The sequence below is a fragment of the Dipodomys ordii genome, unplaced genomic scaffold (assembly GCF_000151885.1).
Source record: "Dipodomys ordii isolate 6190 unplaced genomic scaffold, Dord_2.0 Scaffold19, whole genome shotgun sequence".
NCBI classification, from domain to species: Eukaryota; Metazoa; Chordata; class Mammalia; order Rodentia; family Heteromyidae; genus Dipodomys; species Dipodomys ordii.
In genome coordinates, this window is record NW_012267235.1 from 11,699,275 (window position 1) to 11,721,994 (window position 22,720).

The 22,720-nt window shown below is 44.7% G+C and overlaps 1 protein-coding gene across 1 annotated transcript in view; it reads right to left on the reverse strand.

Annotated features, from left to right (window-relative positions):
• The window catches only part of Dnah2 (dynein, axonemal, heavy chain 2), a 128,575-nt gene that overhangs the window by 85,746 nt on the left and 20,109 nt on the right, over positions 1-22,720 (reverse strand). The window contains exons 5-11 of the mRNA XM_013013124.1: positions 20,593-20,703; positions 20,232-20,470; positions 18,986-19,177; positions 16,611-16,816; positions 15,796-15,925; positions 15,346-15,528; positions 14,164-14,378 (exon numbers count right to left, since the gene is read on the reverse strand). Of these exons, the coding sequence (XP_012868578.1) occupies positions 14,164-14,378; positions 15,346-15,528; positions 15,796-15,925; positions 16,611-16,816; positions 18,986-19,177; positions 20,232-20,470; positions 20,593-20,703 (1,276 nt within the window). The remainder of the gene's footprint in view (positions 1-14,163; positions 14,379-15,345; positions 15,529-15,795; positions 15,926-16,610; positions 16,817-18,985; positions 19,178-20,231; positions 20,471-20,592; positions 20,704-22,720) is intronic.

A 22,720-nucleotide genomic window follows, 5' to 3' on the forward strand; every position in this document is an offset into this window, starting at 1 on the left:
AGAGTTCAGGCCCCATGACCAGACCCAAAAAATAAAAAAAGAACATTAAGACCCCAAGTCCTCTTTCCCACCGGAAATCTACACCCTATTAATTGGAATAATACCCCCGGAATGATATCTAGGAGGTTCTTTTCTGTGGTTTCAGACCAACATTTAAGAAGAAAAGTCTATAAGGATGATAACCTTGGGAGTCTCCCTTCCCCCCCCCCAAAAAAAATAGCTGACCATATAACTGAGGTCAAGTTCACAGTTGGCAATATCCCCCTCCCCCTCCACACACACTACAGGTTCCAATCAACTTCCAGTTCCCTTACTTAAATATAAGCACAACACCATGACATTAGGTCCTGCCTTTTCCCGCACCAAGGATGCAAACAGACACAAACAACTAGAAGGAAGCAAATAGAACTGCTCAACCCAAATAAGAAAAACCAACCAAACTGTCACTTAAAATCCTCAGATGAAAAAGACATTAACATGACAAGAACAGGCTGCTACAAAAAGGAGCACTCAAAGAGCTCTTGGAAGTTGTAACTGAGAGCAGAAACATTTGAAAATCAAAAGAAGGCAATAAGATAAAGTTGACAGAAATCCCTTAGAAGGCAGAGAAAAAGAGGTAGAAAGCAGAGAGGAGTTTACGTGGGAAAAGAATAGGAACTATTTTATGGCTTATTATATTGGTTATGTGCTGGAATAATAATATCTTGGGGCATGCTGGGTTGAATGTTAAAAAGGAATCTCACTTGTTTCTGTTTCCTTTAATAAATGGCATACTAGAACATTCTAAACTGCATGTGCAGCCCTAGTCCTAAGTGTCCTCTGCTTCTGTACATCCCATGGCTTTTTCCTCCTTCCCATGCCAGGTGCCACTCTCCTCTCTCTCTCTCCAGAATTATTCACAGCTCTTCAGATCTGAAATAACCATTCACACATGGCCGCCCTACCCCAGCTTTGTGCCCACAGCTCCAGCACTTGGCTTAAGTTCTCCCAAGCCACCTGTTTCTCTAACCTTAAGGGAACTTTCAGACCACTGAGCTCTGATCTTTCTCTCTGTCTCTCAGTCCATTCCTGTCCTCATGTCCTCCTCCACAGAACTTGTTATCTTTCAGGGCTGGGAAGGTGGTTCAGTGGTAGAGTGCTTGCCTTGCATGTATGAAGCTCTGGGTTGAATTTCTTAGCAACATATAAGCAAAAAAAAAAAAAAAAAGCTGGAAGTGGTACTGTGGCTCAAGTGGTAGAGCACTGGCCTTGAGCTGAAGAGCTGAGGGACAGTGCCCAGGCCCAGAGTTCAGGCCTCACGACAGACCAAAAAAAGAAAAAGAAGAAAGAAAGAACAAAAAAAAGAACCTGTTATCTTTCTTGACTGGTAAATGCCAGGGATGGAAATCCAGAATCTCACACAAGCTCATAAGTACAGGCACCCTCCACTGAGCTACTCTGCCACCACTGCCTTTAATGCCTTTCAACACTCCTCACTCTTGTCTCTTTGCTTAGTTGAACCCCTCTAACACAAATGCCAGCTCCAGCCCTCCTGAGTTCCCCAGGCTGCATCTGTGTCTCCCCCCACTCTGCTCTCCCTCCTGTCCCCTTAAGGAATGCTTGCAAGTCCTTTTTTTTTTTTTTAATTTGTCCTAAGAGAGCCTGGGTGCTGTCCCTGGGCTCTTTTGCTCAAAGCTAGCCCTCTACCACTTTGAGCCACAACAAACTTCTGGTTTTCTGGCAATTAATCAGAGATAAGAGTCTCATGGACTTTACTGCCTGGGCTGGCTTCCAACCACAATCCTCAGATCTCAGCCTCCTGAGTAGCTGGTGTCGTCCACCAGCAACTGGCTCTGCAAATTCCTCAAACCTAAAGAAAACCTCACTTCCTAGTCACAAAAATAAAAAAGCTATCAGGTGAAGGCTCCATCTGCTTTTGCTGTAAAACTTGTAAACGTTTATGTCTTCACATCTAGACTCCCATTTATGATAGGTGAATCCTTCCTTCCACTTGAAGATAAACAGCTCTTCCTGGACTCTATCATGTCACCCTGTCATCCTTTCTCCAATGCCACTTCGTTCATTTCTCCCACACCTACTAGTTCTCTCCCATCATTAGACTATAGTTGAACTGTCCACGCTATGTGGAAATTGAAAACATGAGAATCTTGGTTCCAGGCATGCCCAGACATAAAAGTCAGTGAGACTCCCTGTCAATGGAGGGAAATTGGATGGGGTGGCCCACTTGTGTCAACCCAACAAGTACAGGAAGTCTGAAGTAGGTGAATCACAACTCAGGCACATACCTAAAATAGCCTAAAAATAGTCAGTGTAAAGGAACGCTGGAAGCATGGCTGAGTAGCACAGCACCAGCCTAGGGAGCCCCAGGCCCTGAATTCCAACCTCAGTTCTGCCAAAAAGAAATAATTTAAAAATAAATAAAAACTGTTTCTAACATATTTATAAGATTATGTCTTTGTTGCTTTGTATGTCCCTCCCCCACAGTATAACCCCTGCTTTCACTGTATATGATGTTGGTATAATTTGTGGAGGGGAAGGGAAAAAACAAATCGTTAAAACAGAGGTACAGGTGGACCCATTGCAACAATGAGATGTACAAGTCGTTATGTGGAAAAACGAACTTTACAACTTTGGTGGAGGGGAGAGGGGAGGAGGAGGATTGGGTGGGGGGGGGAGGATGGGAAGCAATGGGAAGGAGAAACAAAGGAGGAGGCCACAATGCTTGATAAGAAATGTTCTCTATTATCTTGCCCACGTAATTGTAACCCCTCTGTACAGTATTTTCACAATAAAAAATAAATAAATAAATAAAATCATTCCTCCTTTAACTCCTATCCTGCCACAGCTACCCTCTGCCCTGCAGTTTGCAACCTGTCTTCTTTCTGAATTATCCTCTAAGATTCCCTGTACGCCCTTCTCATTCACCCTTATCTGAAGAGAGCAGGCTCCCTACCTCCACTCATACGTGTAAAACTGCTCTCATCATTTGTGTGTGTGTGTCTGTCTGTGTGTGTGTGTGTGTGTGTAGGTCTATATGTCTGTGTGTATCTGTTACTGTGTGTGTGCTGGTGCTGGCGCTGGTACTGGGGCTTGAACTCAGGGCCTAAGTACTATCCCTTAGCTTCTTCCTCTCAAGGCTGGTGCTCTATCACTTGAGCCATACCAATACTTCCAACTTTGTGGTGATTAGTTGGAGATAAAAATCTTATGGTCTTTCTTGTTCAGGCTGGCTTTAAACCATGATCTTCCGATCTCAGCCTTTTCAACAGCTAGGATTACAGGTGTATGCCACCAGTGCTCAGCACCAAGGATTCTTCTAGCTAAGCCCTGGACTGTTTCTCAGCCTTGCTTTCTTTCCTCTCTGCATAGTTAGCATCATAGTGGAATATTCCACTTTGCTCAAACGTGCTCTTATTACTGTTCTTTACATGCTCTTATTAGAGTGCTCCTGTTCTTTGCTTTTTTCTATTATAGAAACTCCCTTTTGTCTCCAGTGTCCCTGGAATCATTCTGTCAGGGCCTGCAGCACAGTAGAGTATTCACTTCCTCTGCTGCTCTCTGAGAGGGTCCTCGACTTCTTTTTTTTTTTTTGCCAGTCCTGAACTCAGGACCTGGGTACTGTCACTGAGCTTTCCTTTGTTCAAGGCTAGCACTCTACCACTTGAGCCACAGTGCCATTTCTGGCTTTCTGTTTATGTGGTACTGAGGAATCGAACCCAGGGCTTCATGCATGCTAGGCAAGCACTAAGCTACATTCCCAGCTCAATCTTCAGCTTCTTTATATCCAATAACTCTCCTGGAATAACATCAACTACTCCTGTGACTTTCACTATCTGTATGCTGAACACTCCTTAACCTACACGACTGAGTTCTAGATTCATATATCTCATCATCTACTAGATCTCTCCCTTGCTTGTCCAGCAGGCACTGGGACTCAAGTGTGTCCACAAACACCTGAATCTTCTTGTCTGAAAGCCAAGAGCTCATGTCATTATCGAGGCTGCCAAGAAAGAAGCACAACCCCAGAAAGAGCAGCTCCCCGGGCAAAGCCTCCAACTCCTTTGTTTTCTTTTCATGCGTTCATTTTGTTTCCATTTTTTTTGTTCCTGGAGACAGGATGTCCTTCTGAAGCCCAGATTGGCCTTGAATTATGTATTCTTCTGTTCATCCTCCTGAGTGCTGGGATTACAGGCATGAACCACCAAGCCTGACTCCTTTTCTATTACATTCTAAACCAATGCTCACTGAACTTGACCTAAAGCAGAGCCATCTGAAAAAGGGTCTTGACCCCAGGGCTCTAGGCAACTGTCCCCACATGAGAATATGGGTGAAGTGTGACCACATTTTCACATTTTTCAAGAGGCTAGAAGTACATTTTTACATGAAATCACTTCAGTTGTAGGTTTTTTGGTTGTATTTTGTTTTTTTGTTTTGTCAGTCATGGGGCTTGAACTCTGGGCCTGGGCAATATTCCTCAGCTCTTCAGCTCAAGGCGAGCACTCTACCACTTGAGCCACAGTGCCATAGGAAAGTCTCATGGACTTTCCTGCCCAGGCTGGCTTTGAACCATGATCCTCAGATCTCAGCCTCCTGAGTAGCTAGGATTACAGGCGTGAGCCACACTGGTACCCGGCTCACTTCAGTTTTGACCAACACTCAGTCACCAACTCAATTAGCAACTCAACTCTTAATAATTATCAGTGGGTGACTTCTGAGCTGCTAAAAATGCTGTCATTGCCTTAGATGATAGTTCCGAGGACATATGCTTTATAAAACCATTTGTTAAACTGAGTATACATGTTTTAAGATGTCCCTTGTGTCTAATGGTTCATAAGGAAAATATGAAAATATGAAAAATAAAATGATTAACTTTGTGTGTGCAACATTGCGTGCGCATGGGTGCATGCACACATACATCCCTGTTCATGACTAGCACTCTATCACGTGAGCCACAGCTCTACTTCCAACTTTTTCTGATTAGTTGATTGAGGATAAGAATCTCATGAACTTTCCTGCCCAGGCTGGCTTTGAACTGTGATCCTCAGCTCTCAACCCCCTCAGTAGCTAAAATTAGAGGCATGAGCCACTAGCACCTAGCGGATAAACTTTTTTTGGGGGGTGGTACTATGCTTAAACTCAGGGCCTTGCACTTGCTAGGCAGGTGCTCTACCACCTGAGCCATGTCTCCAGCCTCCTAATTTTAAATCCATAAACAAAATGGCTGGGGACTAGGTTGAGGACATGTTCAGGACTGTAGCACCAGAACAAAGACTTTCTCAGGAGAGACTGTCTTTTTTCAAACTGAGATATAATTTACCCCATGGAACCCTTCAAGTCAGACACCAATACCTCATGCCTGTAATCCTAGTCACTTGGGAGGCTGAGATTGTTAGGGTTATGGATCGAGGCCAGCCTGGGCAGGAAAAAGTTTGTGAGAACCCTTCTTCACCAAGAGCTGGAAGCAGTGGTACCTGTTTTCCTAGTGACTGAAAGCCTAGTTGAACCTTGCCCAAACAGGGAAGAAAGTGAGACTCTATCTCAAATAATGATGAGCAGAACATCTAACATACCATGATAGAGCTTCTTGGTGCAATTAATGCACACTATTTAAAAAAAAAAAAAAAAAAAAGGAGGGCTGGGAAGGTAGCTCAGCGGTAGAGCACTTGCCTTGCATGCATGAGGCCCTGGGTTCGATTCCTCAGCACCACATAAGCAGAAAAAAAAAGCCAGAAGTGGTGGTATGGCTCAAGTGGTAGCGCACTAGCCTTGAGCTAAAGAGCTAAGAGACAGCCCCCAGGCCCAGAGTTCAAGACTCACGACTGGAACCAAAAAAAAAAAAAAGGAAAAATAATGCATGACAGTGAGACACATTCTGTTAAGAGAAGTGGGTATCAGCAGGAAGGAGAACTCTATCAAGAAAGGTGAATAGGGATAAATATGGCCAAAGCAATTTGTTTGCATGTATGAAAATAGAACGCCGGTGGCTCATGCCTGTCATCCTTAACTACTCAGGAGGCTGAGATCTGAGGATCACGGTTCAAAGCCAGCCTGGGCAGGAAAGTCTGTGAGACTCTTATCTCCAATAAACCACTAGAAAACTGGAAGTGGCGCTGTGGCTCAAGCGGTAGAGTGCTCACCGTGAGCTGAAGAGCGCAGGAACAAGTGCCCAAGCCCAGAGTTCAAGCCCCGCGACCGACCAAAAAAAAAAAAACCAAAACGTAAAAAAACAACAATAATTTATTTTGGTGCCAGTCAAACTCAGAGCCTGGGTACTATCCATGAGCTTTTTTGCTCAAAGCTAGTGCTCTACCACTTGAGCCACAGTTGTACAAAAAAAAAAAATAGTAAGAGTTCAAGGTGAGCATGAACTATATAGAGAGTCTCTGTCTCAAAAGTAAATAAAACAAGCAAAAATATTATAGTTAAATTCAACTCGACTGCTACTAAGAAATATTGTACATGTACTATATCTTTACTTTACTTTGAATTATCCTTCAGATTTTTTTTTCTTGGCCAGTCCTGAGGTTTGAACTCTGGGCCTAACTAGCACTCTATCACTTTAGCCACAGAGTCACTTCTGGCTTTTTTCTATGATTTATTGGAGACAAAAGTCTCACGGACGTTCCTGCTCAGGCTGACTTTGAACCACAATCCTCAGATTTAGCTTCCTAAGTAGCTGGGATTAGAAGTGTGAGCCACCCATGCCCAACCATTTGGAATTATTTATATACCTTTGTATTATCTTTTATTTATTTATTTTTTGGTCAGTCATGGGGCTTGAACTCTGGGCTTGGGCGCTGTCCCTGAGCTCTTCAGCTCAAGGCTAGCACCGTTTGAGCCACAGCGCCACTTCCAGTTTTCTAGTAGTTTATTGGAGATAAGAGTCTCACAGACTTTCCTGCCCAGGCTGGCTTTGAACCATGATCCTCAGCTCTTAGCCTCCTGAGTAGCTAGGATTAGAGGCATGAGCCACCAGCGCCCGGCTCAGAAATCAGAGCTGAATCATAAGAGCACCAATCTAACAAGTAAGAGACTGAAGTTAGAATCCCATTACCACCCAATAGATAAACAAATTAATAAATCCCTTCCAATCCCAGTGTGTTTGGGAGTGTTTTGAGGGGGAGGGGTGATTAGTGGTTTGGTTTGGTTTTTGGATCAGGGTTTGAATTCAAAGCTCTCTCAAACTGCTTCTTTGCTCTTGGCTGGCACTCTATTACTTGAACTAGTCTAGCATTTTGCTAGTTAATTGGAGACAGAGTCTTGTGGATTTCACCTTCCATCCTCCAATTCTCAGCTTCCCGAATAGCTAGGACCATAGCCTAAGCTTCAGTGTCCAGCAATGCTGACTTCAAGACAATACCTTTGAGTTATGGTTATTAAATTCTAGACCAGCAGACTCATTCATAAAGGAGAAATGAAATTTGGTTTTGGCTTCATTAATTTTGTTGGAAAATTGTTTTTTTATTTAAAAAATAGTATACATTTATCTTCAGTAATCTGATTCCTTTACCTCCTAATTAAGGAAAGGCTCTGATTAGTGGAGATGTATTATTAGAATTTTATTCAAGGTATATGGCTTACTAAAATAATATTAACTATTAGGTAATTCATATCATCCATTTAAATTTTGAAAAAATTTAAAGCTTTTAACATGGTAACGTTAGATATTTTCCTATGGTAAGAGACCAATAATATTTAAAACAATAAAAATAAAATCTCAGCAGTTATTTCTTTTTTGGGGGGGGTCCAGTCATGGGGCCTGAACTCTGGGTCTGGGCGCTGTCCCTCAGCTCTTCAGCTCAAGGTTAGCACTCTACCACTTGAGCCACAGCACCACTTCTGGCTTTTTTCTTTTTTGCTTATGTGATGCTAAGGAATCGAACCCAGGGCCTCATGCATGCAAAGCAAGCACTCTACCACTGAGCCACCTTCCCAGCCCCTCAGCAGTTATTTCTTTTTTTTTTTGGTCCTGTCATGGGGCCTGAACTCTGGGCCTGGACCCTGTCCCTCAGCTCTTCAACTCAAGGCTAGCACTCTACCACTTGAGCCACAGTACCACGTCTGGCTTTTTGCTTTTTGCTTATGTGGTGCTGAGGAATCGAACCTAGGGCCTCATGCATGCAAGGCAAGCACTCTACCACTGAGCCACCTTCCCAGCCCAGCAGTTATTTCTATATGAAAAAAATTACTTCCATGTCAAAAACAAGATTTAAATTGCAAGAGAACGTGCTATTTTTGGAGAGACACAAAACCAAAAAGATGTGGATTTCTCTAAAGTCAACCTACAAACTTCACCCAATGTCTATTCCTATAAAACTAGGAGCAAGACAATTTTTGTAATGAAACAAATTGGCACAAAAATTCTCATGGGAAATAAATATTATAAATAGCCAAGGAAATTGAAAAAAGGAGAATAATGAGGACAATAATTAAAACAGTTTGATTTCTGCACATGAATAGATCAGATACTAGACAAGAATAGTGAATCCCAAAATAGCCAGAAATACTTGGGGATTTGTTACTATAAAGATAGCAATCCACTAAATGAAATTAAGTGACTCGGGATAGCTTAGTGACAGCAAGCATAAGGCCCCACGTTAGATCCAAAGCACTGAGCAAAAAAGTAAATAAATTGTATTAAGTGGACTAGCAATCAGGAAAGAAAAAACATACATACGAAACTAAAGTTGATTTTGTACTTCTTTCTCTAGACCAAGATAAATTTCATATGGATCAAAGATCTAAATAGAAAGGATAAAATCAAAAATACGAGTTGAAAATAGGGGTTATTTTTCAAAATGAGAAGTATTGAAGCTGGTCCTGGTGGCTCAAACTTGTAAGCCCAGCTACTTAGAAGCTGAGATCTGAGGATCATGATTCCAAGTGGGCAAGGAAGGAAAGTCTGTGAGACTCTTGATCTCAAGTTAACCAGTAAAAACCACCTGTGGCTCAGGTGGTTGAGCTCCAGCCTTGGGTGAAAAGTTTAGACAGTGTCCAAGCCCTGAGTTCAAGCCTCAGTACCAGAACATACAAACAAAAAATTACTCTGCTCTTCAGTAACCAATAATAACAGAATCATAATAGCAACATGGCTACCTGGAAGCTAGAGGGCTTGAATATATACAGGGAATTTCTAGAGGCATAACCATATTCTGTTTGAACAGGAGGCTTTGAATTTTCTCTGCTAGTAAACACTAGGGCAAGCCTGTCTATACAAGCATACTAGCCAGCTGGGAAGGTGGCTAGTGGTAGAGCAATTGCCTTGCATGCTCGAAGCCCTGGGTTCTCAGCACCACATAAGAAAAAAGAAAAACCGGAAGTGGCGCTGTGGCTCAAGTGGTAGAGTGTTAGCCTTGAGCTGAAGAACTGAGGGACAGCGCCCAGGCCCAGAGTTCAGACCCCACTACCGGACCCCCCAAAAAAATAAAAAATAAAAAAAGAAGCATCAATATTTTAGGCCTGGGAAGGTGGCTCAGTGGTAGAGCGCTTGCCTTGCATGCTCAAGGCCCTGGGTTCGATTCCTCAGCACCACATAAGAAAAAAGAAAAACCGGAAGTGGCGCTGTGGCTCAAGTGGTAGAGTGCTAGCCTTGAGCTGAAGAGCTGAGGGACAGCGCCCAGGCCCAGAATTCAGGCCCCACGACCGGACCCCCCCCCAAAAAAAGAACAAGTATACTAGCCACCAATGCATCAATATATTTTGATTTTTCCAGATTTCAAGTTTTTTTTCGATCTTGATAAATTTTAAAAATCACTTTAAGTTCATATATTTTGTCAGTGAACTGACTGAATTGGACAATACCTTCCTGAGGTTAACCTAAAAAAAACTATAAGAGCCGGGTGCCAGTGGCTCACGTCTGTAATCCTAGCTACTAAGGGGGTTGAGATCTGAGGATCCCAGTTCAAAGGCAGCCCACGCAGGAAACTCGGTGAGACTCCTATCTCCAATAAACCACTAGAAAACCGGAAGTAGTGCTGTGGCTCAAGTGGTAGTGTGGTAGCCTTGAGCTGAAGAGCTGAGGGACAGCGCTCAGGCCCAGAGTTCAAGCCCCACGACCAAAAACAACAACAAAAATCCTACAAGGAACCATTTTCACAATGGTTTTTCTCATCATTCGTTGACAGAATTTAGTCAATAAAATGTCCAGAACACAAAATTTTTTATTATTTTGACAAATATAACTTCTTTTTTAAAAACCCACTTGAAGAATTGCTTTTGTAAAATATTCCATAGTGCATTTCCAAACATGTAATTAGGGAATGCAGGAGGGAATAGGAGACCAGCTGGACTCATTGTTGGTAGCCCACAATGAGCAGCCCTGGTAGGGAAGGCTCCATGAGGCTGGGGGGTGAAGGAGAAGAGGGAGTTCCAGGAACCCCTTCTCCTGTTCTGGGGGAATTCCACTCTGGTGATAACACAACTCTTTCAATCTCATAGAGATGGCATCTGGAACATGTTTGTGTTAAGTGCAATCTGGAAAGCTGGTGTAGCCATAAAATGTGGTAAAAGCCAAGTTGGACTTTCAGAGTTCAAATATTTGGGATATAAGGTGGGATAACCAAACCCCCTGAGGGATAAAATAAATACTATTAGGGAACTGGAAGGTTCCCAGAACTAAGGAGTCAGGTAATTCTGAAGCCCATCAGGACATTTCAAAAGTATGCTTATGTCAAGCTCTTAACCGGACTTTAAGCAGGAAGACTAAACTGATAATGTTATCTGCACTCCTGCGGAGGGTTAAGTTTTAAAAGCTGAGAATATCTTGGATTGCTTTATAGGTTTAGTGAACCCAGACTTTTTAAAATCCTTCACGAAGATCATGTTCCTTCTTATCCATGATTTACTCAATTGAGAATTGAGCTAGTTTTATCTTAAAACCACAAAACGTAAGGCATCTTATAATATCTCTCTCTGGGAAAACAATTATCAAAGGACAACAGGTACCTTTTCTACTTAGAAGAAGCATTGGATTTCAGATAAACCCATGCCATAAATATGTGGCCCAAAGAAGCCTTGACTCTTTGTTTGTTTGTTTGGATTGGTTTTGAAGATGTTTGTTTGTGGGGGCTGGCTATAGGGTTTGGGGATGTTTTCTGTCTTTACAGGAATGGGGGTTTAACTCTGGCTTTTGTACTTGCTGGGCAGACACTCTACCAATTAAGTCATACCTCTAACATGTTTTTAGAGATGCTTCATTAAGCCCTACTATAAAGATTATGCACAAACGGTTCCACAAAGATGGTTATTGTCCTAACTAGATGGACAGTGCTCTTTACACTGGCAAGTATGGGTGTCAGACTTTGTGTTGCTGAAACTAACACTTGACATAAACAACTTAGGAGAGGTACGGAGGAAAAATTCATTTTGCTCATGGCTCTTTCCCTTTTTCCCTTTTTATTCCATCTAGGTTCCCAGCCTCTGTGTGTGTGTGTGTGTGTGTGTGTGTGTGTGTGTACGCGCGCACGCGTGCACATGCCCAAATAGTGCCAGCATTCTCTTCAGAATTTTGTCATTGATTTGTAAACACATAAAACATATTCTAGCTGGGTATGGGTGGCTCATGCCTGTAATTGTAGATACTCAGAAGGCTGAGATCTAAGTATTGTGGTTCAAAGCTAGCCTGGGCAAGACCATGAGACTCTTCGCTCCAATTAACCCCCAAAACCAGAAGTGGTGCTGTTGCTCAAAGTGGTAGAGCACTAGCGTTGAGTGCAAAAGCTCAGGGACAGCACCCAGGCCTTAGTTCAAGCCCCATGACCAAAAGAAAAAGAACAAACATATTCTACATGTTCTTCTTGTCCTTATCTCAAGCCATGGGTTACAAAACCATGAACCTCACCAGAGCTGGTCTCTAATACTCCTCAATGGTCAAAGCCTTATCCCGGGGCTGGGAATATGGCCTAGTGGTAGAGTGCTTGCCTTGCATGCATGCAGCCCTGGGTTTGATGCCTCAGTACCATATCAACAGAAAAAGCAGGAAGTGGCACTGTGGCTCAAGTGGTAGAGTGCTAGCCTTGAGCAAAAGAAGCTCAGGGACAGTGCCCAGGCCCTGAGTTCAAACCCCAGGATTGGCGAAAACAAAAGAATCAAAGCCTTATCCTCAACTTTTTACCTCCTCCTTCATCCCACTGTACTCTTAACCACTTTCTCCTGTGTGTGGATTCTGGTGTCCCTGTCCTTACTAATGACTCTGCCACAGCCCTCTTGACACTCTGTACCATCTTGGTTCTTTCTCTTCCTTTCTTTTTTTTTGGGGGGGGGTCTGGTCGTGGGGCCTAAACTCTGGGCCTGAGCGCTGTCCCTCAGCTCTTCAGCTCAAGGCTAGCACTCTACCACTTGAGCCACAGCGCCACTTCCGGCTTTTTTCTTTTTGCTTATGTGGTGCTGAGGAATCGAACCCAGGGCCTCAGGCATGCAAGGCAAGCACTCTACCACTGAGCCACCTTCCCAGCCCCTCTCTTCCTTTCTTGAGTGTAGTATATCATCTCCCCTAGTTGGCCACCTTCAGCTGTAACCTCATCTGCCCCTGGTTCTCCAGTAGCATACACCCGTCTGTCAAAGACTTGCTCTGCTCTGCTTGACAAATACAGATCCTTTATGAGCTAAAGACAATGCTGGAAAAAACAGCCTAGAGTGTGGGAAGCAATTCTCACAACAGGGCATTTAGCTAATGACATGAGAGAGCCAAAAACAATCAAGTAGAAAGTTATTGCCTGCTGATTAGGAGAGAGAGAAAAAAAACACAACTGTCTTCAGAAGATTCCTAATCTCTACAGACAAATGCCTTACATTGTTCCTTCTTCATTTTTCTCTTCGGCATCTGATGTAGATAGGAAGTTCTGCTCTGAGCCCAGAATTGTTGATTTATAGGATGACAGCCTGGCCTCCTTGAGGGCAATGTCTACCTCAGTTCCTAACACAGCTCGCGTGCTTGCGTGCGTGCGTGCGTGCGTGCGTGCTCTCTCTCTCTCTCTCTCTCTCTCTCTCTCTCTCTCTCTCTCTGCCTCCCTTCTTCCCTCCCTACTTTTCCACAGTACTAGGATTTGACCTCAGGGTCTCACATTGCCTGGTCTCTACTGACTAGGTTTACCAACTGGGACCTACCTCTTGAGCTATGTCCCCAGCCCTTTTTGCTTTAAGTTTTATTTTTTTAATTGGGTCTCATGGTTCTGCCCAGGCAGACTAGACCACAATCCTCCTATTTATACATTCTGTATAGCTGGGATGACAGACATGTGCCACCACAGATGGCTCGTCACGGTCTATTTTATATTAATCAATTAACTAGTTGCATCTTTTAAATTTATAGTATAAAGACATAATTCTAAAGCTGTAAGAGAGGGCATAGTTTTGACACCATCTATCAATCTGAAGTCAAACCTATAGCTCAGGGTTTGCTGACTTAGCTGAACCATCATGGCCATCTAGTGGCAGAACATCTACATCGCCTGTTTAATAGATTGGTGGGTTGGTTTCAATTGGGGTGTGTGTGTGTGTTTGTGTGTGTGTGTGTGTTTGTGTGTGTTTGTGTGTGTGTGTGTGTGTGTGTGCATGCACACCAACCTTGGGGATTGAACTCAACCCTTGGGATTGTCCCTGAGCTCTTTTGCTCAAAGCTAGTGCTCTACCACTCGGAGCCATAGCTCTACTTTTCGATTTTTATTGATTTTTGTTCATTTTGGAGATGAGTCTCAAGGACTTTCCTGTCCAAGCTGGCTTTGAACCTTGTTCCTCATATCTCAGCTTCCTGTGTAGCTAGGATGATAGGAGTGAGAAACCAGCGTCTAACTCTTACCTCAAATTAATCAACAAGGAAACAGATGTGTTTCAAATGGAAGACCACTAGCCTTAAGCAAAAAAAAGGCTCAAGGGACAACACACACAGATCCTGAGTTTAAGCCCCAGAACCAGCACAAAGGAAAAAAAACTAACTAAAAGTTATAAATGACAGCAGCTGGGAATCTTAGTGCATACCTGTAATCCCAACACTCAAGAGGAAAATATGAGTTAAGACCAGCTTGAATTACATAGCAAGATTCTGTGTCAAGGAGAGACAGACAGACAGACAGAATGGGTAGAGAAACCTAAAAGATGGGAGTTCAACTCCTGAGAGAATTGGAGGACACCAAGGACAGAGAGAAGAAATCAGGATGAGTTCAGTACTTGTCAAAGTTAACGTCCAGCATTCCCGGCTTCTCCTGGCTGATTCGTAATAGTGGTGTGTCTAGCCGCCGAATGGAGTCCTTATCCAGCGTTGCTGTCCACTCTTGGAAGGTTTTTCGAACCAGTTCATCAATGGCTTGAACCATCTGCTGGTAAGTATGCACACTCTCCTCTCCAGTCCCAATGTGGGGCAGGAAATGGGCACCAGAAAGGCACTGAAAGGGAACAGATGGGGAGCCTCTTTGCACATTCCTCTGAGAGAAACCAGATCCCAAGACCCTCCAACATGTGCACTCTCGTGTGCACACACACGTGCACACACACACACACATAATAACACATGTGGGCTCGCTATAGAAACTGACCGATTTTGACAGCTCTTCAAAGGAAGGTTGACTCAGAAAAAATGAAGGAAAACACCAAGGCACAGTGAGAAAAGGAGTCAAAGTGAAGAGAGAAAAGCAAGAAAAAAGTTGGGAGGAAAGAAAATGAAAATCCTTCACTGAGGTACAAAGTTGAATACTTAGGAGCCCTTTGGAGCCCGGACTTAGTCCAGACATTTGAAGCCAATTTAGTCTCTCCCAGAACCAATTACACAATAGGTCAGTATTTCAAGTAGCCTTTACTCTATTTTCCCACACATGTTTCTTCTTCTTCTTCTTTTTTTTCAGGATTTGAGCTCAAAGTATTGCTTGCTCAGCTAGGACTTTACAACTTGAGCCATCCCTCCAGCCCAGCTTTTTGCTGGTTGTTTTGGAAATGAGAGTTTCACAGGCTGCACCAGCCAGGCTACCTTTAAACTGGGATCCTCTAGATCTCAGCCTCCTGAGTATCTAGGACTACAGGCATGAGCCACCAGCAGCTGGCTCCTTAATTCTTTGTACTTGTCCTTCCAAAAAAATCAATGTCTCACCTATGTGGGTCTCTGGATCACCAAACATACCACTTTGCATTGGCCTAACTCCCTCCTCTCTACCTTGATAGGAAATTTCTACCAGCCACTTGGGTCACCTCTGCACACCACAAAATCACCAGTTTGGATGAACTGAATCTGTCCCTCCCCTCATCCAACTTAATTTCCAGTCATGAAAACTCCATGGCCCCACCTACCCCGCCCCCCCCCCAGCTGCACACAGCTATCTCCTGCCATCTCTCTGAGTTTTCCGGAGGCCAGGCACCTACATTCATGACCCTGTCGATGCGGCGCCGGAGGATGAGCACCCAGTGTGCCAGGCCAGAATACTGAGCCATGTAAGGTTCCAGGTATGGAAGTTTCTTATTCAGTTCACGGTTCACAAGGGCCAGTTCACTATTGAACAACATGTAGAGATCCACTGTCTTCTTCTCATATGTGCGCTTGATGGCCTAAGGTACAAGAAGACAAGGTGCATGATGTCTCCTAGAGGTAGGTTCACACACACACACACACACACACACAGTGGGAGCCACACTCCTCAGAATTATGGAAGGTCAGGGGAACAGAGGGAAAGATGGGAGGAGAGATTCTGGCAATCCTGCATGCAGGCAAAGGGCACTCATGCAGACAGGATGGCATCAAAAAGACTCAGCAGAACTAAAGGAAAGCAGAGAGACCACTCCCGTCCTCCCCAAAGGCAGGGTAGGTGGCAGCACCTCACGGTTTGCAAGCCGGTGGAAGGTGTCTAGCAGGAGCACCCCATGCTCCACATCCCGAACAAACTCAAAGGCCGAAGTGATCAAGTTCTGGGTCATCACCTCCAGGTCTTTGATTGAAGCCCGGAATCTGTACCATCAAAGAAGTATGTAAACTGGGTGCCGGCAGCTCACGCCTGTAATCCTAGCTACTCAGGAGGCTAAGATCTGAGGATCACAGTTCAAAGTCAGCCCAAGCAGGAAAGGCCATGAGACTCTTATTCCCAATTAACCACCAGAAAACTGGAAGTGGCACTGTGGCTCAAGCAGTAGAGTACTTGTCTTGAGCTGAAGAGCTGAGGGACAGCACCCAGGCCCAGAGTTCAAGTCCCACGACCGTGGGAAATGTGGGTGCCCTCAGTGGATCCCCAGTACATCCCCTGAGTTCTGTGCACTAAGACTTCCAGCATGCCAGGCCTGTGACTAAGTGCTTTACATCCATGAGTCTATTTCATCCTCTAAGCAATGCTAGGAGATGGATTCTGGTGTTGTCATTAATATTGATGAACTAATTAACATAAAGGAAGAACAATAGCATCATTTGCCCAGTATCCTGGAAGTTGAACAGCCCTGAAAGGTAAAATCTGAAACCCTGAGCCTGACCATCCACCTCTCTCTCTCTCTCTCTCTCTCTCTCTCTCTCTCTCTCTCTCTCTCTCTGGTGTTCTCTCTTGTTTTCCCATCCTCTCAAGCATCTCTGGAAAACTCTCCCTCTTGTCCTCCTGGATCTCCCTTCTCTGCCTGTCCTGGCACCAACCAATGAGTGATCCACTCACTTATTGTAGTCTTCATGCCAAAATGTATTCTTGACATCCAGGATGTCCCCACGAACAGCTCGCAGCATGCTCAGGCTTCTGTGAAAGATATCCTCAATTTCCAACAAGTTCCGTGTGATCTGTGGCCCCTGGGCACCAAAGAAGCAAGGAAGGGGTCCTTGCTTGCCATCTTCCCAACGGGCAAAATGATATTGACAGTCACAGACCTGAAAAAGAAACCATCTTGAGGACTCCTCCTTTTCTTTCTGCACTTTTTGAATCCTCAACTCTTTGATTTCACTTCAAATGTCTAGGAACTAAGGAGGACCAACCAGATGTAGATGAGATGCTGGAATGAATTGGGGCTATACATGGACATATGAGATGCTAGGACAGCAATAACGGGCAAGAAGAAAGGGATGCTGGGAGGGCACACAAGTATGTAGCAAGAGCCAAGCTTCTTAATCAGACCCTCGGCTCCATTTGCTTGGCTGGTAGAGAGACTCTGAAGGGTTTGCTGTTGTTTTCATTTTCCCTCCTCAACCATCTTCTCACCTCAATAAGGTCCTTGCAGCGCTGTACAAAGGCATCAACTTGAGCAAATATGCTTGTCTGGTCTAGGACCCAGCCCCGACTGGAATACCTGTGTTAGAAGAAAGATGGGCTAGAACAGTGGGAACATGAGGGCTCAGTCTGCTCATGCACAAATAGATGAACCTACATTGGAAAACAAGATTCCGCCAGGCACCTGTGGCTCACACCTGTAATCCCAGCTACTCAAGAGGCTGAGATTTGAGGACTGTGTTTCAATGGCAGCCTGGGCAGAAAAGTCTTTCATGCTCTTATCTCTAAGGAACCACCAAAAATCCAGAAGTGGAGCTGTGACTCAAGTGGTAGAAGGCTAGCCTTGAGCACATAAGTTCAGAGACAGTGCCCAGGCCCCGAGGTCTAGCCCCAGTATCAGTGCGCATGAACGCACACATAGGTGCACAAGAAAGGAATTAGAACTCTCCCTTTGCAGGAATGACAAGAACAAAGTATGTGGGGGTAGGGGAGAGCCATCATACTGGGTATGCATCTGCACAGCTTCCAGGTAGTGATCTTTCCAAGCCTGACAGCAGGAAATGCAGCCTTGAAGGTCCTCCTTGCTGGAATAGACATATCCCTCAAAGACCCGGTCCAAGGAGATGGCATGGCAGCACAAGCGGATGATCTCATTGCTCATCTGCAGAAAAGAGCCCAGCAGCCTCAATGCCCAGCCTTCTTTCCACCTGCCCCTCTCTGATTCCCTGAGTCATGCCTCAGGTCTTGGCCACTTGCTCTTTGATTTGTCCCTTGAGACCTATCTTACCCCTACCTCCTCACTCCAGGTTCCAGATACATTTCCTTTTATTAAAAAAAACAACACTATTATCAAGTAGTTGTACAGAGAGGTTACAATTCCATAAGTCACGTTATGAGTACAATGCTTCTTTGTCAACGTCATTATCCCTTCCTTTATTCTTGTCCATTTGTTCTTTCCCATCCTTACACACTCTTTATTTTTATTTGTGTCCGTCTTGGGGCTTGAACTCAGGGCCTGGCACTGTCCCTGAGCTTTTTTACTCAAGGTTAGCACTCTACCACTTTGAGCCACAGCACCACTTTGGTTTTCTGGTAGTTAATTGGAGAGAAGAGTCCCATGGACATTCTTGCCTGGGCTGGCTTTGAACCTCAATCCTCAGCTCTCCTCCTCCTGAGTAGGTAGGATTACAGGCATGAGCCACCAGCACCCAGCACACACTTTCTTTCTCTGCCTCAGCCCAGCCCTGTGGTGTCCCTAATCCAGCAAGCTCAGCGAGGTGTCCTCTCTCCCACTCTTTGGTGCATCCCTTTGGTTCCCCATGGTCCATCATCCTTCCTCACCAACTTCTCTCCACTGCAGAAATTTAGCCTGGGAGTCTTGTCCTTCCTGCCTCCTGATTGTAAACAGCTCATCATCCTAATTCCCTTATCCCTGCCTGAACTAGTTCCATTGAAAAAATAAGTCCCACCCAGGGCCATTAAAAACTGATGGTGCACGCGGAAGGCTTTGGTGATCAGATATACGCGGAAGGCTTTGGTGATCAGTGATCAGATATACGCGGAAGGCTTTGGTGATCAGTGATCAGATATACGCGGAAGGCTTTGGTGATAAGGTACACGCGGAAGGCTTTGGTGATCAGGTTTTGGTGATCAAGTACACACGGAAGGCTTTGGTGATCAGGTTTTGGTGATCAAGTACACACGGAAGGCTTTGGTGATCAAGACAAGCTGATGGCAAGTCCTCAATGCCTTCCCACCACACATCTGCCAGGGAATTTGAGGCCTGTCAACTTGGCCACCGTCCTGCTTGCCCTCAACATCCATCTACACACCTTTCGAAAGAGAGAGGTCAGTCTCTCCCGCGTGTTGTAATGGGGAGAGTTGACCCAGATGATGCGGATGAGGCTGATCAGCTTCGGCAGCTTGCTGGAGATATCCTTGGGCTTCATGAAAGCCAGTTCCTGATAGGGCTCCTTCAGTATCGACAAGAAGGTCAGGTTTGACTGTGCTTGGCGAGAGCCATCCTGGCGGTAAAGAAAAACCAGGAGTCCATTTACCCACTGGAAAGACTTGAGAGCAAGCCCTGTGTGTGCACATGTGCCCGTCCTGGGGCTTGAACTCAGTGCCTGCGCTCTCACTTGGCTTTTTCCCTTGGAGGTGGCGCTGTACCACTTGTTCCACTCCTCAACATTGGAAATAACAATCTCTCAGATTTGTCTGCCCAGGGTTGGCTTGGAACCTCCATCCTCAGATGTCAGCCTCTTGAGTAGCTACAGTGATTGGCACCAGACTAGAGCGTTATTCATCTCAAACCCCAGCCTGCCTCCTCTTTACTAGGAAACCATTTCAATGAACCATACCCAGGAGCAAAGCTTTCAGGATCAATTTGCACATGTCAACTTGTCCGCATCTTCTGCGGTCTATGAAAGCCTTCTAGACAGGAATATGAGTGTCCATCCCTCTATTGTCGCCAGCTGAATTCAGCACTCGGTACAAAGTAGATACTGCATAGCTGTTGCTCCACTGCCTCGACATCACTCTTCTTCCATCCCCCAAGTGCCACTCAGTACCACTCAGCCCTCTGCACCGCCCTTGCTCTCAATGACTGCTTTAGAACTCTCCAGTTATAGCTCAATGCTCTTATACTTGGTGGGAAATTTCACCTGGGAAAAAAAAGGTCTTCCATCCCTGTATCATCCCCATAGGCCTCAGCACTAATGTAATCAGCTTATCCTGATTTTGTTTTAACTGAATCACACAGGTTCATCTGTGGGTCTCATGCCATCTTTTAATCCTCTTTTACATAAATCCTATTTTCTCAGCTGGATTGGAGACATTGGTCACAAGAGGGCAATCAATGACTCTTTGTTGATTAACTAGATATCTCTCTACCTAAGCTGCAAGCTCCCAAGGGCCCGTTCCATTACTCTTCCTGTCTCCCCACAAGTACCAGTCCAAACACGGCAGATCAGTCTACATGTTGGTGATTCGGTTAGCCTCCCTCTTCCAGTCCTCCAGAGCATCCCAACCATGGCCCCCTTTTTGCTAAGCGCCCAGGCGCTGATCCAACTCACAAACCTGGATCTGCTGCGCCATTTTTACAAAGGGAGCCAAGTAGGACGACTTGGCGAGGTTCAGGATGGACTCAATATGCTTCACCCCCTCCTTCACCAGCTGCTTGCTGATGCCAGACAGGTCCATGCATCGGTTGTGCCAGAACTCAATCTCTTCCAAAGGACCCAAACTTTCTCCTGTCTCCACAGACTCCTGCGCACTGAGCACCTCCTTGATCTGCCGGGTCCAGTGGATCATGGAGGCTGCAAGGGAGAGTGTGAAACCTCTCGCGTTTGGTCACCATGCTCCCTCCTCCTGCCACACATCTGGACAGCCTCTTCCCCCTCTGCAATCCCTACCAGACGCCATAGTGCCAGTCACTCACTCTCCAGCCGCTGCACCAGTTCTTTGTCCTTGACCACCACTTCCGGCTTCATGTTCATGGCCTCTGCAGGGATGTAGAGAACGGTGTGTCCTTCCAGTTTGTACCGGGTATCTAAGGAGAGGATCATGGAAGTGCAAAGAGGCTGATGTTTGCTGCCCCAGTGTCAATTGGGGTTGATGGTTGGTGGGGGGCCCAGAATTATAGTCAGGACTGCACAGTGTCTATGAGTTGCACATCCATAGATGTTTAAAATTTGTATCTCACTGGGACTCTGGGGATTCTGGTTCAAAGCCAGTCTGGGCCCCCCAAAAAGTAAGACTCACCTTTTAAGCAGCAAAAGGCTGGAAATGGAGGTGTGGTTCAAGTGGTAGAGTGCTGGTCTTGAGCAAAAAAGCCAAGTGATAGGGCAAGGTCCTGAGTTTAAGCCATTATACAGGCATAAAATAAAGAAAACCTGCATCTGTACTGAACATGGAAACAGTTTTTGTTCTCTTTCTGCCCTGAATAATACAGTATAACACTTATTTCCACAGCATTTACATTATATTCAGTATGTATTAGAATGTAAGAAGGCATTGTAGTACATGCCTATAATCGAAGTATTCAGGAAGATGGGGAAGAAGGATCTTAAGATCAAGGCCAGTTAGGGCTACATACAAGACCCTATATGAAAAAAAAAAGGAAAATAAGGATATTGGGAAGATGTGTGTCCCCATTTTATATAAAAGATTTGAGCATCTGAAGATTTGGGTATCTGAGAGGAACTAGAGCCAATGACCCCCAGATACTAAGAGATGACATAAATATTTCAGGAAAGGAGTCAGAACTATGGCTCATGCGTCTTTGATATCAAGAAGAGAAATCAAAACTAGGTATAGTGATTCATGCCTGTAAACCCAACCTCACCAGGCCAAAACAGCAAGGCTGGGAGTTCAAGGCCAGCCTGAGTTACATAGCAAGACCATGTCCCCCACGCTCAGCACCCCAAAAAGAGGAGATGTGACAGAAAACAAGAGGGAGATCGTATGGATGTATAACAAGAAATTATCATAAAATAATTTCAAAGATCTGTACTATTCTCTCCACTTTCACAGTATGTGCACATCTCTAACTACTCCACTATCTACATTTCTCTTTATGCCATGTGGACTCTCAGAAATTTCCAATTCTATGTTTGAGCAGATCTGGCCAACCAATTCTATAAGAGCAAGCTGAATCTGGATTAGAAGTGTGTGTGTGTGTGTGTGTGTGTGTGTGTGTGTGTGTGTGTGTGTGTGTGTGTGCCTATACCAAGGCTTAACTTCAGAGCCTCATGCACAAATAGCTTTCTTGTTAAGAGCTGATATTATAACACCTGAGCCATGCCTCCAGCCGAGCTTTTTGCTAGTTAATGAGATGGAATCTCAAAGACTTTTGTATCCAGGCTGGCTTTGAACTTCGATCTCAACCACATGAGTTGCTGGGATTATAGGCATGAGCCACATCAGATTCAATTTTCTGGGTTTTTTTTTAATCATTATAATCTATCAGAAACTGATTGCTTTTGGTAGTGCTGGGGATCAAACCTAGGGCCTTGGCCATGCTAAGATAGTGCTGTACCCTGAGCTAAATGGTACAGCCTAAGACTGACTTATTATCCAATAATATCCTTATTTTTTGGTCTTTCTGGGGAGGGGAGGGTTGTCATTTGTTTTTGTAATTGTTGTTTGTTATGAGAGTCTCCCTTTGTAGCCCAGTTTGTTCTAAAATACTTAATCCTCCTATCTCAGCCTCCTTGAGTACTGGGATTATAGGAATGTGCTACTATGCCCAGTATCCTTTTTTTTTCTTCTTCTTTTTTTTTTTTTTTTTGCCATTACTGGGGCTTGAACTCAGAGAGTAGGCACTGGCCCTGAGCTTCTTTTACTCAAGGCTAGTGCTCTACCACTTGTAGTTCAAGTGTAGTTCTGCCAACTTTTTCTGTTTATATGGTACTGAGGAATTGAACCCAGGGCTTCATTCATGCTAGGCAAACATTCTGCCACTAAGCCACATTCCCAGCAAATCCCCCTCCCCCCAGTATCTTTTACTCATCAATTTATCATACTTTGCCAATTTTTTGAGGGAGGGGGTCGGTCGTGGGGCTTGA